Here is a 14,454-nt window from a genome sequence, read left to right on the forward strand (position 1 = left end):
CGGCGGCCCCCCCCCTGCGGCAGGATACCGCTCGGCGCCCGAGCCTAGGCGAGGCCCGGCCCAGGTCAGCAAAGCCCGGGAGTGTGGGGGCGGCGGGGCTGCAGACCCCCGGCCCTGGACTGTAACCGCACCCGCACAGCTCGGTCCTTCCCCCGCCACCCCCCGGGGAGAGGCTGCGGGAAAAACAGCTCTGGTCTTCCAGCCCCGCGTTGTAGGGAGGCTGCGAGCTCCTGGGGACTGTCCCTGGCTCTTCTGGTTTGTTTGTTTTTTCCTCTTCATCCTGCAGTCCCAGAGCATCGCCCCCGCCGTGCGGTGCTAAAGCGCGTCCGTCTGCCCGCGGCTGCCCCGCGCAGGGCGGGGGAGGACATGAGCCTTGGCCTGTCCTTCCTGCAGCCGCTCCTGCCAGGATTCAAAGAATAAACCCTTTCTTTGATATTCCAGGTGTCCCCGCGTGTTTTGCTGCTGCTAATCGGATTTTGTTGTTGTTGTTGTTTTCTAATTGGAATATTTTTTTCCATAGAATAATGTTTTCCAGTTCATTCAAAATAGACCTGATGCAGAGCAATTTGCCAGGTAGATTTACATTGGAAGACAGTTGTGCTGAGGTGGAGGATGGACGCAAAGGGGGAGGAGGGGGGAACCCTGGAGAATGATGCTATATCTTTTTCTGGAAAAAAATCTCTTACATCAAGACTGTTCCTTATGGCCTTCTGGTTGTGCCAGAAGATTTTACTGATTCCTCTTGTGAGAGGGCTTGATCAAGGCTTTGGACGGCTTCAGAATACATTTCTTTAACAGAAAAATTGCTGGGTAGCCTTGTCATTTAGCTGCGGTTAACAAATGGGGCTTGCCATGAAAAATTGCATTGAGCGAAGCGTATGTAAGATGTGTGCAGAAAAGAAGGAACAAAAGGATTGAAAAATAGGAAGATTTCTGCAGCATCGTGAAAGTGTCTCATAAATTTGGCAACAGCAGTGCTGGTGTATAGAAAACGATTGAACCCAGATTAGGTAGATGATGCTTGCTTAATTTACGTCTCTGCTGCAGTAGCAGAAGTCATACATTTGGAAGGGTAGGCTTAAGACGGTTGATTTTAAAAACATGTAGATGGTGCATTGCTTTGAGCTCCTTAGTGTGGTGCTCAAAAACAAGATCAAAGCAGCAATAAAAAACAGGCTGAAAGAGGAGTCTTAAACCTTGTTTGCCATCTTTCCCTTTGTACAAGGAAGGTAAAAGGAGTCTCATGCTTTTCAGACAGGTTGGCACTTCTGGGTATAATGATTCATATTGGTGAAGTCTTGTGTTTTATAACCAGCCCTCATCACTTCATGAAAATAAGGCTGTATAGAATTTTATAGCTAGTATTGCCTGTAATGGACTAATAAAACAGACTCATTTTGGGGATGATAAAATATTTGACTTCCCATCAGCTTGGGGCAAGTAATTTTTAAGTGTTATGCCTCCCCCCACCTACAGTAGAACATAGGCATTTGTTTTTTCCATTTGCCCAGGAGCAGGCATCAGAATAATGGGGTAGAGCAGACTGCAGATGCTCCTGAAGGAGACTGCAAAGTGCAGGTCAGCACTGTGCTTCCATGGCTGACTGTGGATCAAATACAGTGGCAAACTGCCTTTTTACTGCTGCAGTTGATACACATGATGCTGTGGAAATGCCATGATGAATAAGCAGTAGCTCCAGCAAGCACAAAGGCACATAAAACTGCAGTTGTCCATGTACTACAACGCAGATTGCAGTGTACCCAAGGGGAAATGCAGGCTAGGGCATGCAGGGAACTGAACAAGTAATAGCACAGTGTCTTGGCCAAATCTGCCAGCTATTAAATGAGCCCCCCAAATTTTTCCTGTTATAGATGTTATTTGTGTGCATGTTACAAGAATAATCTTCAGTATTTAAGAAGGCATTTAATGCTTGTGCATTACATGTTTTTAAAATCTTTAATTTAAGCCGTGCTAGCATTTGAATCTTTATTTAGCAGATTGCCACAACTAGTTGTTTTCTTTACTTGTTATTTTGTCCTTTTAATTTTATTTTTAGGGGGGTTTTAGTTGAAAATGTGTATGCATCTGAAGCCAGCTGTCAATAGCATTCATTTCATTGTATTACTGGGTTTAACCTTTATGCAGAAGCCTGCCTCACAGTTGTTCCAAATTATTTTATGGCTGGGGGAGAAGAGGTGTGATTCTGTGATACAATTTTTGACAAAGTACATGTTTTATTGCTTTACTTGCGTTCTAAACATTTATAGTTAGTGGAATGTTATCTTGGTTTCAGATTCTCTACATTCCACCAACATGTTGTCATCATTTCGTAAAGTCATAGTCCAGGTATTTTTACATTCTGCATGTAGTAGAGTTGCCATTTTTTTATTTGCCTGCCTCATTGCAGTGATGACATCCTTGTACAAAAAGCCACTTGAGAGTTTGTGTGTATATAGAGCATAAAAATAGAGCAGGTACTTTCTTTGCCCTTTGGAGTGCTGATTCTGGAATGGTTTTAATCTAATATTACTGCTTTCTTCCTTCTTCTGTGAAGCATGATGCTTACACATTGTGAATTCCTTATGATGGTTTTGTATGATCTACTGCTTCTGGTGATGTGGATTTTAATTTTCTAAAAGATAATTTGCCTTAAAAAGCTATTGGCCAAGATAATCTCTTTGATTACAGCATCTGAAAATCTACTGTAACATACCACATATTGAAAATACTGTAAATCAAAAAAAGTTGACTTTTGTTCCTGCCCCATTCTTTGAACAGATGTATAATCTCTGCATTGTGGCTGGATAGCTAGCATTGTGTGGTGTGATTTTTTTTTTTTTTTTTAAAGTAACATGTATAGTATTAATGCACAGAATTTTGAGGCAGGTAATGAAGTTGAAGTTGACTTTACATTGCTCCTAATACAGAATGAAACACATTTTATATATCTGAAATACAAAGAAAAGGTGGTCATTACAAGATGATGTTAAGGTAGGAATTAGAGGTTCAGAGGTTAACTGCAGAAAGATCATGTTAGTTCTAAACTCCAGTGTTTCTGCAATGCAGTCAAGGTAATTTGCTTTCTTGGGATCTTCAGTGCAGAGTGCAGTCCCTGCCTACCTCTGCATAGCTACATTAAATGGCTGTACCAAGAGTACAAAGTGTTGTACTCAGTGAACCAAATTAGTAGATGAGCTGTTGTACATCATCCTCAATTTACATGGGCTAATTGGAATGGTATTATTTTAAAACAAAATAAAGGAAATCACTCTGACAGCCTTGCATACTTTAAATATATGTTTAAGTCAGTGCATGCACCATCAGTCCAAAGCAGATTGCTGTATTTTTTGCTTCAGTCCCACATAGAAATTCCATTTGTGGGATTCTGTCTCCTTATACTTGTAACGAATGCACTGCCAGATTCTTTTAAAATAGGAACTCTGCAGCTAGTCTATACAAAAATATATCATATTAAATAGTCTGATTTTAAACGCATACAAAACCCAAATTCCTTGGTTCTATTGCAACAGTTTTCTTAAGCTTCCCATTTTTGTGTGGGATTTACAGTCGTCTTGGAGAATTGGGTGACCTTTCTTACAGCGACCTGGGATATTTGGACATAGTATGGCATTGCAGCAAAAATTCCATCCACAGTACCAGTTGTGTATTTTGCAGATTTAATTTATATTCTTTTAAAACCACAGTAAAGTAAATGAAGTGGGAGTTAATTTCCCCTTCTATAGCAGTGTTTAAAGAAGGTTTTGGGTTTTTTTACTTTTTTAAATCCTTAGTGCAATTTGGGAGTTGATACAGTATGCTGCAATGGCTTCTTTACAGCCTTTATAACCTAATACTCTGCAAAAACTGCTTTCAGAGCCCTACAAAGTAGCAATGCCTCTACATATCCTTCTCAGAAGTTCTGAGATTCACTTCAGATACCTCGTATTTACTACATTCATACCAAAATTAGCTTATACAGTGGATTTAACAGTTGAAACCCTCTGTATGTGTGAAGTGTTCACAGGGTAGCTTGGTCCTCCCTTAAAATCTTGAGGAAGCTCTAAATGGCCATAGTGAAAGCAGGATTCTGCACTCTTTTCTTCAAAGGGTCATTTTACATGTGCAGGATTTGACTTTCTAGACACTTAATAAGAATCCTCACTCTTTCTCTTCCTTCACCAGGAAGGGAAATAACCTGTATTGTAGAGTTAACATAGATCAGCGGTTTAAGATAATTATCCATGCATAAAAAAAATCATCTGATATTGCTAGCCATTTGTTCCTCGAGATAAGAGCCCATTAACATGTAACAGCCCATTGCTTGCTGCAAATGTGTTCTGTATATACGATAAATATACAAGGGCTTATTTTAAAAGATGTTTCTTCAAGGGTTTTTTGAGGTCCTGAGCACCAAAATACTGGGTTGTTCTTTTTCAAGTTTTGTGGAATAAAAATGCTTTCTGCTAAGGTTTTATGTGTAGAGCTTCAGCACTTAACACATTTTATAGTCAAGTCTTTAAACCCCTGGACACTGATTTTAATAGTGGAAATGCTGACAGCCACTTAGTTGTATCTGTTCTGGTAGCACCGCTATAATTCCTGTTTAACCCACCTAGATGCAGTTGTTTTGAATGGTTGAATGATGTTGCTGACATCACGACTGTTGCATTGCAGTATCTATAAATATCCACAGTTGAATGTTCCTATTCAAGTGCTTAGCATTCCTTTTTTTTTAAGAATTTGTCTTTTGAAGACTAATTCTCGGTATACAATTAATTTGCAGTGTTCTGGGAGTAACAGACATGCTTTGTTCTAAAATTCAATTTGCTTATTGACCATTAACTATCAAATTTTAAAATGGAAACTGTGATTATAACTTGAAAAATGCAAGCTTGTGAACTTTTCCCAGATAGTGTTAAACAGATGTATGGTCTTTGAAAATTGTGCTGCAGTATGAAGGAATAATGGAAATTTTTGAGTGGTTATAAAGCATTTAAAGAGGATTTATCAGTTCAGAGCTATTTTTCTGACAATTGTTTTAGCTACCTGGAAGACAGGATTTTAGGAAGAAATAACCTATTTAATTCAGCTTTCCTGAACAGCCTGGAACTTTCTGCCTGTCTGACCTTATCAGCCCAGTGCAGATTGCAGTGGGAGGGGCTGGTCTCTGCGCCATACCAGTCTCAGGCAGCCGGCAGTAATGAGTGGAATGTGATGTCTGTAAGTACACAGCCCAGGAATGAAGTCAGTTATCTGGTGTTGAGCTAGCAACCTTGCGTACATCTGAACTGCAGCAATATTTGTGATACAGATATATTTAAAAAACAAAACAGAACCCTGCCCCCTTGCTTGGTAGCTTTCTTTTTTTTTATATTATTGAAGCTGTTTGAGAAATGGAGATGTACTTTACCTCTGAATACTTAGGAACAGGTTGATGCATCACTCTTCAGTTCCAGACAGGGTTACTGCAGTTCTCAAGTGAAAACATTGAATGCAGACTGCATCACGCTGCAGCATCGATGACTTTCATGTTTGGAGCTCCCCAGTGACTGCTGATCGCATTTTGGCAGAACACAGACGTGCTGACGTCAGCTGATTTGCTGCAGGAAAGAACAGTCCATTATTGCTAGACCAAAGCACTTCTTTTACAATTGACTGGCTCTACTTACTGTAGTCACAAAGAAAGCCTTTCTTTTTGCATATTCCACTAAAAAGACAAGCTGCTTTGCATAGCAAGGGGCAAAGCAGTTAATAAATTGAATTACAAAATAGATTTTTCCATTTTAAATAGGGGACTGACTCTTAATTTACAATAAGTTGTGCATATAAACTGTGGAAAGCATTTTTAATTTCCGCATATAGATTTACAACCAAAGAAACCATGACATTGGAATCTAAAGAAGAAAGGGACTTCATTTTTTCCCAGCCTTACAAATAATAGAATAGGCAGCAGAGAGAGAAGAAGCAAGTTCGTATCAATTTCAGAATAAAACCTAGCTCCAGTGCTGCTGAATACTATTTCAAAAAAATGTGCATGTCCTGATGGCTTGTGGAAAGCTCCAGAGAAATGCATTTTAGCAGTGTGGTTCATATTCTCCATGTTATCCCTGTTTCTAGAGGGAACGGGTCAAGATTGAATATAGTAGTAGGAAGAGCAACCAGGGGTTTGGGGTGGGTGTTTTTGTTTCGAGCCAATTTCATACTGGGGGGAGGAGGGGGTGATGATTTATGTACTCAAATTCATTAGATTGAGGTTTGACCTAGATATACATCATACAGAACATGCAGACATTTTCATGTGCTCTTTTGAAAAATACCTGATGGGGGATGCCAATTATATTGCTTAGAAAAGGGAAGTATAACAGACTTTCCTTCCCCTCCTTAAACTGCCGCAATGCAGTTGGGGCTCAGAGTTCACCAGAGTAACAACTGCTGCTCAAATGGCTTCCTGGAGGAGGGAGTGACTATGGGAAGAGAGCTGGAATGTGAACTTGCTGCCATGTGTTCCCCTCTATCGGATGGTCCCTTTCCAATTGTCTGGAATCTGAAGAGGAAGCACGGCTAGAACAGATTCGCCCACCTGTGGAATCATCCATTTAATTGTACAGAAAGTGTTTCTGACTGGTGACTCAATTCCTCATTTGACACATTTCTTGAGAGAATCCTCAGTCTTTCTTCATATGTGATTTTTCTATTAATTTTCTTCTTTCACAGTTGGTACATTCTGTGGGCCATGGACACTGACAGACATGGGGGGGAGAAAAAAAACAGTGCTTTACCAGAAAAGGCAGTGTGTTAGCTTGACCCAGCTCCCCAGTGTCTATATAGACCAGGTGCTTCAGCAGGGTTTTTTGGTGTCTTTATCTAAAGCTGATTCAATCAGCTACTAGATCAGGTGCTTCCATGGGGCTTTCTGGCACTTATCTTTATAGACCAGGGGTGGGCAAAATACAGCCTGCCAGACACTTCCATCCAGCCCTCAGGGCCCCTCCTTAAGCCCTGGCCTTGGTTGCATTGCTGTGGGAGGTACTGCTGTGTTTAAACAAACTGCTTGCCCCAACCCCAGCTTGGCCTGACCCACCCCAGCCCTGAACCAGGGGGCACTAGAGACAAGAAGCCTCTGCCGGCCTGACAGAACTTTTGCTGGTCATCCTGTGGCTGTGCCCAGCCTCTCTGCCTGTGAGCCTGGGAATCCAGGTGTGGCCTCACTGGGCTGGGGCCAGGGACTCCCACCGGGCAAAGCAGGGCAGGAATGTGGGAAACTGCACTATGGGGCAGAGCTGGACTGGCCCTGAATGCTGCTACCACAGGTGGCTGCGGACGGGTGGGAGCACGGGAGCTGCCTGCTGTGGGGCTGGCCCCACACGTGGCCAACACAGAGCCAGGGACTTGGGTGGGATCTGTGTGTTACAGGGCTGGGTAGGGCTGGCCCCGCTTGCTGCCACTGCATGCAACTCCAGGGACTCCAAGGACTGACCCCACCCACACCTTTTCCTCTCCCCGCCCATACCCCATACCCTCCACACCCATGCACCATACCCACACCCCCAAACCCCACCATACACAATATACAACAGTAAGACTATATTTTGAGCTATTATGCAATTGCTTCTGGATACACTAAGCAAATGCACATAAATCAGGACAAAAATGTGTTTTAAAATACAGTTAAAATAAGTAGTAGATGTTTGAAATGGCCAAGGGATGCGGCACTTATCAAGGGGTGGGGCTACCTTTGTGGCCCTCAAAAGTTGACCAAAACTCGTTAAGTGGCCCTGCAGCCAAAGTAATTGCCCACCTCTGATATAGATATTGGGCGAGCCAGGTCAAACATGCACTACCTCTTCAGGTCAGTGCACCCCCACACTGAGCACAGCGTGTGCCCAGAAGTAAAGAGCAGCTTGTTTGTTAGTTTTTGTTCATGTCTGTAAGCAGTCTACATTTCCATCTTGGTACATGTAGAATTGTGGAGGCATTTACATGCACAGTGAAGTATGAATGAAATACTTTTTTATTTTTTTTATTTTCAAGCACAGAGTATTAGTTGCAAAAGCGTCTTTGTATGTGCTCTGACTGACTAAGTGGGTGATTGTGTGGCATCTTAAAGCCATAGAGAATAATAAATAATTTTATTTTGTATTCCACTTATAAATACTATAAATATCTGTAATATTTAATCGGTGCTTGTGGCATTGAAAGAACAAGTTGCTTCTATCCATTTAAATATTGATAAAGATGAAAAGAGTTAAACTTTTAATGGAAAGTAGATGCAGCTATGCACTATTCAGTCCTTTTGCTACCTGAACATGAATCATAGCAAAAGAACTTAGTCAAGATGCACAGCTGGAAAAGATCCATGCAAGATGTCAGTGTCCTTGAATTTACCATTCTCCTCCCTTCCTGTTAGCTGTTGAAAGAGTTATGTAGGCACAGAGTCTTACTCTACAAGCTTAACTATGTAAGTAAGTGGGCAGGATGTGTATATATAGGGTCCTTAGGCCGTTGTAAAGAGCAGGAATATATTTGTTTAGGTTCTGTTGTTTTGTATGATTTTACATAACGCTTCTAACTTTCACAAATTTATACCAAAGAAAGAAAGGAGCAAGTTTCCCTTTTTTATATGCTTAGTATTTGTTTGACATTTCTGTTGGATAATTGCATAGTACTTTTCAAGATGGGTGATACTTTTATGTTGGTGGAGAGATTGACTCACGTCCCAACCTTTAAGAAACAAGTGGCGTCTTTGTAGGCATTTGCTTATCAAGGCTTTCCTGCTAGAAGGGATTCTTTATACAAGAATCACTAGGATTTTAAGTACACCACGTGTGACAAACAAAACAGACTTTCCTTACTTAGATCTCTCTTTGCTCTGCCTTTGTTTAATGTTATAAACAACGTATTAATCGAAACTTCTTGACTTTCAGAAAATGGATCCAAGTGGGGTAAAAGTGCTGGAAACAGCAGAGGACATCCAAGAAAGGCGCCAGCAAGTCTTGGACCGGTACCACAGGTTCAAGGAATTGTCTTCTCTGAGGCGCCAAAAACTTGAAGATTCCTATCGATTCCAGTTTTTCCAACGTGATGCAGATGAGCTGGAAAAATGGATCCAGGAGAAACTCCAAATTGCATCTGATGAGAATTACAAAGACCCAACCAATCTACAGGCAAGTCCTTGTTCTGTGTCTCCTACCTTTATGCTTCTGTGCCACTAGCTTCTGGACATACCAGGTTCACCTGGGGGGATGAGTAGAACATGAAAGAATGTAGCTGAAACTAATGATAGAAGGTGTTGGAACTGTCAGAGGTCCTAAAAACTTTTGTCATAAGCTGGTTTCTGAATCGGTGTGAATGAAATGATTGTAATAATGGATTCATTGCTAAAACCTTGTGGGAACTCGGGGCACTGTAGCGTCAATACAAATGTAGGTATTTCTGGCATCCAGTAGATACTTGAATTACATAAATAGATGTGGGTAAATTCTTACCGTTTCCCCAAAGACTAATTTTGTAGACTGGTGCTATGTGGGTGGGACTTGCTGAATGGGCTCGCAAACATTTGAAAAGTCTGAAGCGCACAAACAAAGAATAACTAAAATTGAGATGTTTGAATCCACCCCTGAAACATATGGTACAGCTAGGATTTCATTTGCACTGTTTTACAGTTTGGGTGGATCAGTACTACAAATGTGTAAAATATTTTCAAAGTTCTGGGTGGTAGAGAGAAGACACGTGCTGTATTTTGCAGGTGTCATGTTGTTTGATGTTTTTCTTACAGGGAAAACTGCAGAAACACCAGGCCTTTGAAGCTGAGGTTCAGGCCAATTCAGGGGCAATCATTAAACTGGACGAAACTGGAAATCAGATGATTAATGAAGGGCATTTTGCATCTGAAACTATAAGAGTGAGTGTTTAGAAATCTTTTTCCACTATAATCCCTTCCATAAATGCCTGTAGATTGCATGGAGATCATAATTTCTTTTAAAAGAAGCTTTAAAAATTAGTTAAGGCTGTTTAGTTAGTGAAATCAGGAAGAAAGCCTGTACTTTTGGGCTTGTTCCTCTCTGAACACCTGTCACACTGGGCTCACTGGGATTTTTCCTTTCAAGCTCCCCACTAAGTCTGTGTTGTACTGTGGTGCAGGCACATGTGAGCTGGGTCATTGGATTATATTGTCAGTTCTCAAGGCTGCATATCACCATAAAGCAGGTGCACCTAATGTAGGAGTGGGTGATGCATACTTTTTTCTACTTTTTAAATATTGTGCCCAAGTCATTAACTTTCTATAGTAATCCATTAGAGATATGTGCAATTTTACTGTTAGACTTTGGAGATTGAAATTCTACAAGAATAAAACCTCAGGCAAACAGAATTAAACCCATACTTTATGGTCACTGATACACATGATCTGGATTGCAGTTTGGTGATAGAAATCAATGTCCCACCACTTCTTGTGTTAAGAACTCCTGGTGCTACGCTTTCCCTTTTTCAAACCTGTGGTGAGCCAGCTTTTAGGATGGCTACTTCCCCATCAGCAGTAACCAAGCTGTCCCTCCAATGGACTCTACTCATTTTGGTTTTTTTGGAAATTCTTCTCTCCATATCCCCAAAGCTATGCATCCCAAAACCAAACGTATTTTTTTTTAACTTCTTTTGATGCTTATGATTTGTTTTGATACATCATGGAATTATTAAAATGCTAACTTGTCCAGCTTTTTAACTGCCTTTAGCTACATTTAACAGCCTTTAGCTACATTTTCTGTTTATTCTGACTCCCATATATTCTTTCCTCTTGTAATTTACTTCCTGACTAGGCTTTACCTGTTTTTACTCTTTTTATTCGCCCAGTCTCTTTAGTGCTCTTGCAGGGTAAATGTCCACCTTTTCCAAGTATTCCTTGAGCACTAATTGGACAAACCAATAAGTACTCTGCTATTGTTTCTGGCTGCCTACCCTCTTAATAAACCTTTCAAATATTTTAAAGCTCTTCCCTTGTTGAATCTTAAACTTAAGAAGATAAACCTCTTTAAAAAAGAGAGAGAAATACAGTGACAAGGGACCCTCTTGTTACAGTTACTAAATTTACTGATATTTTTGTTTATTACTTAAGTCAAAGAAAAAGTGGTGTCTTTCAGAAGCAGCAATAAACACTCTGGGTTGTTTGAGTTATGGAAAAATGCTATAAAGTAATTGTAGCCTTAGAAACCTTCTTGCATGAGGACATTTTTGTCTTGCAATTTTTCTTAAACAGAGGTAAAAATATATATGTTATGTGGTCCACTTAAAAACAAAAAAAATATTGAAAATCTTAGGCCATCCTGATCAGTGTACAACCCAATTTGTATTCTGTTTGGAATGGTAACTGTCTGTTAATGGTTTAGTCTTTCACGCCATACAGGACTGCACAGCGCCCAATAGTAACTGCTACTCAAGTTGGGTCCCACATACGAGTAGGTGAATTTTTGTCTGTGCAGTGTTGCTTTCATTTTCTGCTGGAATGCCTCTCGTTTTTTTTCCTTCGTGGATGGTTTGCACCTTGCTATTGGACTGCGTTAGAAACTTGAGTTGCGTGACATCTTTCTGCTCTTTAAACTTTCAGAGTAGAACATATAAATGCCTTTACAAAATGCTCATGTTAGATATCCCAATGCTCCTCTAGCCTGACTTTCACGTTTCAATTTTTGATGAGCAAAGCATAGGAAGATGGGTGGAATAGATATCTTCCTGTTTTGCAAGTTGTGTGTGCGTGGGTTTTTTTCTTTTGTTTTTACAGACACTCCCAATGTTTTGGAAACAGAATACAGGCAGAGGCCCATTATTTTATAGTTGCCAGGATCTTCCAACACTTCTATATTGGCCTAGTATAGTAAAGATTAACTTCCCATTTTAACTCACTAGTGCCAAAAATGGTTAATAATGGGTGTGAATTGATGCAAGTGAACTCAAAGCAAACTTCTGTCCTTTTAAATGTAAATAAAAGGGCATAAAACTTAACCCTGAAGTGCTAAGAAACCCCAATTGAAAGGGAGTTGATTTTCATTTTAAAAAATTAGCAGCATTTAAGGGTGGCACCAGCAATTTATCTCATGTTTCCAGCCTCTGAAAGCTCTCTTGAAATACGTAGCTATGTGGTGGTCCTGCTAACTGACAAAGGCTTACCAGGTCCCTATTTGTGCAGTTTGCTTGCATTAAGTGTTATGCTGACCTACTAAATATCATTCGCAGACTGAAGTTAAAACTGCTGTAAAGTTCATTCACTACCTAACAGAAACTTGAAGGGAGTGAGATTCAGCTGGAAATTTTCCATGATTTTAAGAGTGCAGAAGATTACTGCATTGCAAACTTTCATCGCCTACAACATAGTATTATTAATGCCTGCATCTTACTCTGCTATTTCAGACTCGACTACAGGAACTTCATCGACTGTGGGAGCTTCTGCTCGAGAAAATGCGGGAGAAGGGAGTCAAACTACTACAAGCACAGAAGCTGGTGCAGTACTTAAGAGAATGTGAAGATGTTTTGGACTGGATCATTGACAAGGTATATATAGTATACCCAAGAGAAGTTCCATTAGCATCATAAAGCCTCTACAATATCCCAGTTTCACAAAAGGAACTTCAGCTAGTTTGTATGGAGATGTTTTATCACAATCTCCATCATCTTGGTACAGTTAAGCATCAGAAGGTATTTAAATAGGATTATAAGAATTATTGAAGTTATTTATGTGTGATATGTAGCAGTCTTGCAAAGCATACTTTTCTGGTGCTTGCCAATAGAATTATAGAAAATGATGTATTAAAAAAAGATAAGAGGAAATCATTGTAAGTTTAGGAAACCATCAGGTTTTTGGCAGACTTTCTTTTTTCCTTAAGAGGAGGCCTGTGTTATTTCTCCTATTGATTTAACTGAACTATAGTGAAAACAGTAGCATATAAAAGCAAAGTTTTAGGTGTATAAGCTAAAATTGAACCAAGATGACAAGGGATTGTCTACCTGTTGAACAGCACAAGTGCATCTTTTTTGTTGTGCGAAATCTCTTTAGGTAACTGTCACGGTGGGGTCCTTGAGGAGAGCCACGATCTCCTTAAGGCCCTCTCTCCATGCCAGTTCGTCCCAAGGGCACCCTCTATTCTCGCCCGCCACGTCTTTGATGTTCAGTAGGTTCGGGAGGCTGCCTTGCGTCTCCTTGGGCACGTAAACTCCTGGACCCCTCGTGGGTCTTATCCTGCACCCATGGGTGCCTTGGGGCACCCTAGCCTTATGGGCTACACGTGGCTCCTACTGACCCCTAATACCATGCCCCAAGCCTCGCTGATGGGATAGACGCTGGTGTGTGTGTGTAACACACACTGCCCGTCTCTCGGGCCTCCTCTACGTACTTTCGCCCTCTCTTGGGCTCTCCAAGCCCACTCGAGGCCTCCCTGTAAATGTTGCCCCTTTCTGGGGCCTTCTCTATAGTGTCGCCCCCTGTCTGGGGCCTTTACACTAGTGCCCCCTCCTGGGGCTCCCCATGCAATGTTGCCCAAACTCGGGCTTCTAAAATACAGCCTGGGGCTCTCTGCGCCCACTCTGGGGACTTCTCGGCAATGCCACCTGATTCTCGGGCCCACCGTGCTGCTACCTCCTTCTCCCAGGGCCACTGCGCCACTACTCCATCTCACCGGGGCAACCGCAGCACTCTACCCTGCTCCGGGGTTTGTCGCAGCACTAGCCCTTCTTCAGAGGCTCACCGTGCCCGCACTGGGCTTCCTAATAATATTGCCCCCTCTCTAGGGCTTGCTGTGCCCCAACTGGGCTTCCTCATAACACTGCCCCCTCTCTGGGGCTTGTCGTGCCTGCACTGGGGCTTCTCAAAGCCGCCCCTCTCCGGGGCTGGGGTCTACGCCCCACAAGCTGCGCCCTCACTGGCGCTACGCCTTCACTGGTGCCAGGGTTCCCATACCACTGAGGTTCCCCCTGTGAATACTGCGCCCTCACTGACGCTAGGGCCCCACCCCCTGTGGGTCCCTATGAGTACACTGCGCCCTCCTCAGGCGCTGGGGCCCCCCACCCCTCTGGGGGTCCCTATGAGGCCTCCTCCAACCCCTATAGCCTCATCCAAACCACCGGTGTAATATCAGAAGCAAACATAAACTCGAGCCTCCTGGCTATAACTCAAACATAAAGCCTCCTGGCAGAACCATGGTGCTCAAACCTCTCCGAGCTGCCATCCTTCACCCAGCTAGAGCAGTTCCTGTGATTCTCACCTCCTAGCTCCAGGAGCTTCTGCCCCTCTGGCTGCTGGCAGGGAACTGCCGGCCTGGCCTCAGCCCTGGGCTTTGAGGGCCAGGTCCTGCCCCCTTCTGGCCAGCTGACTCACCTTAGTTGCCCCGGCAACCCACAGCTGGGCTCGTTACCCTGGCAACCCTCAGCTGGACTGGTTATATCCTGCCAGGGCTCGCTCGCTCTCTCTCCCTG

The 14,454-nt window shown here is 42.3% G+C and overlaps 1 protein-coding gene across 9 annotated transcripts in view; it reads left to right on the forward strand.

Moving 5' to 3' along the window:
• LOC102378218 (spectrin alpha chain, non-erythrocytic 1) overlaps positions 1 to 14,454 on the forward strand; it is an 84,586-nt gene that overhangs the window by 21,977 nt on the left and 48,155 nt on the right. For 8 of the 9 annotated variants that reach the window (XR_003094242.1, XM_025204989.1, XM_025204993.1 and 5 more), the window contains exons 16-18: positions 8,925 to 9,164; positions 9,776 to 9,901; positions 12,397 to 12,537. Coding sequence is in view for 8 of the 9 variants with exons in the window: in XM_025204989.1 (XP_025060774.1) it covers positions 8,925 to 9,164; positions 9,776 to 9,901; positions 12,397 to 12,537 (507 nt within the window). In the remaining variant the exon portion in view is untranslated. Of the gene's footprint in view, positions 1 to 520; positions 574 to 2,293; positions 2,347 to 8,924; positions 9,165 to 9,775; positions 9,902 to 12,396; positions 12,538 to 14,454 lie in introns of those variants that run through there. The other variant, XM_006024323.2, reaches the window with a different exon arrangement.

This window comes from Alligator sinensis, unplaced genomic scaffold (assembly GCF_000455745.1).
Source record: "Alligator sinensis unplaced genomic scaffold, ASM45574v1 scaffold388_2, whole genome shotgun sequence".
Lineage (NCBI taxonomy): Eukaryota > Metazoa > Chordata > Crocodylia > Alligatoridae > Alligator > Alligator sinensis.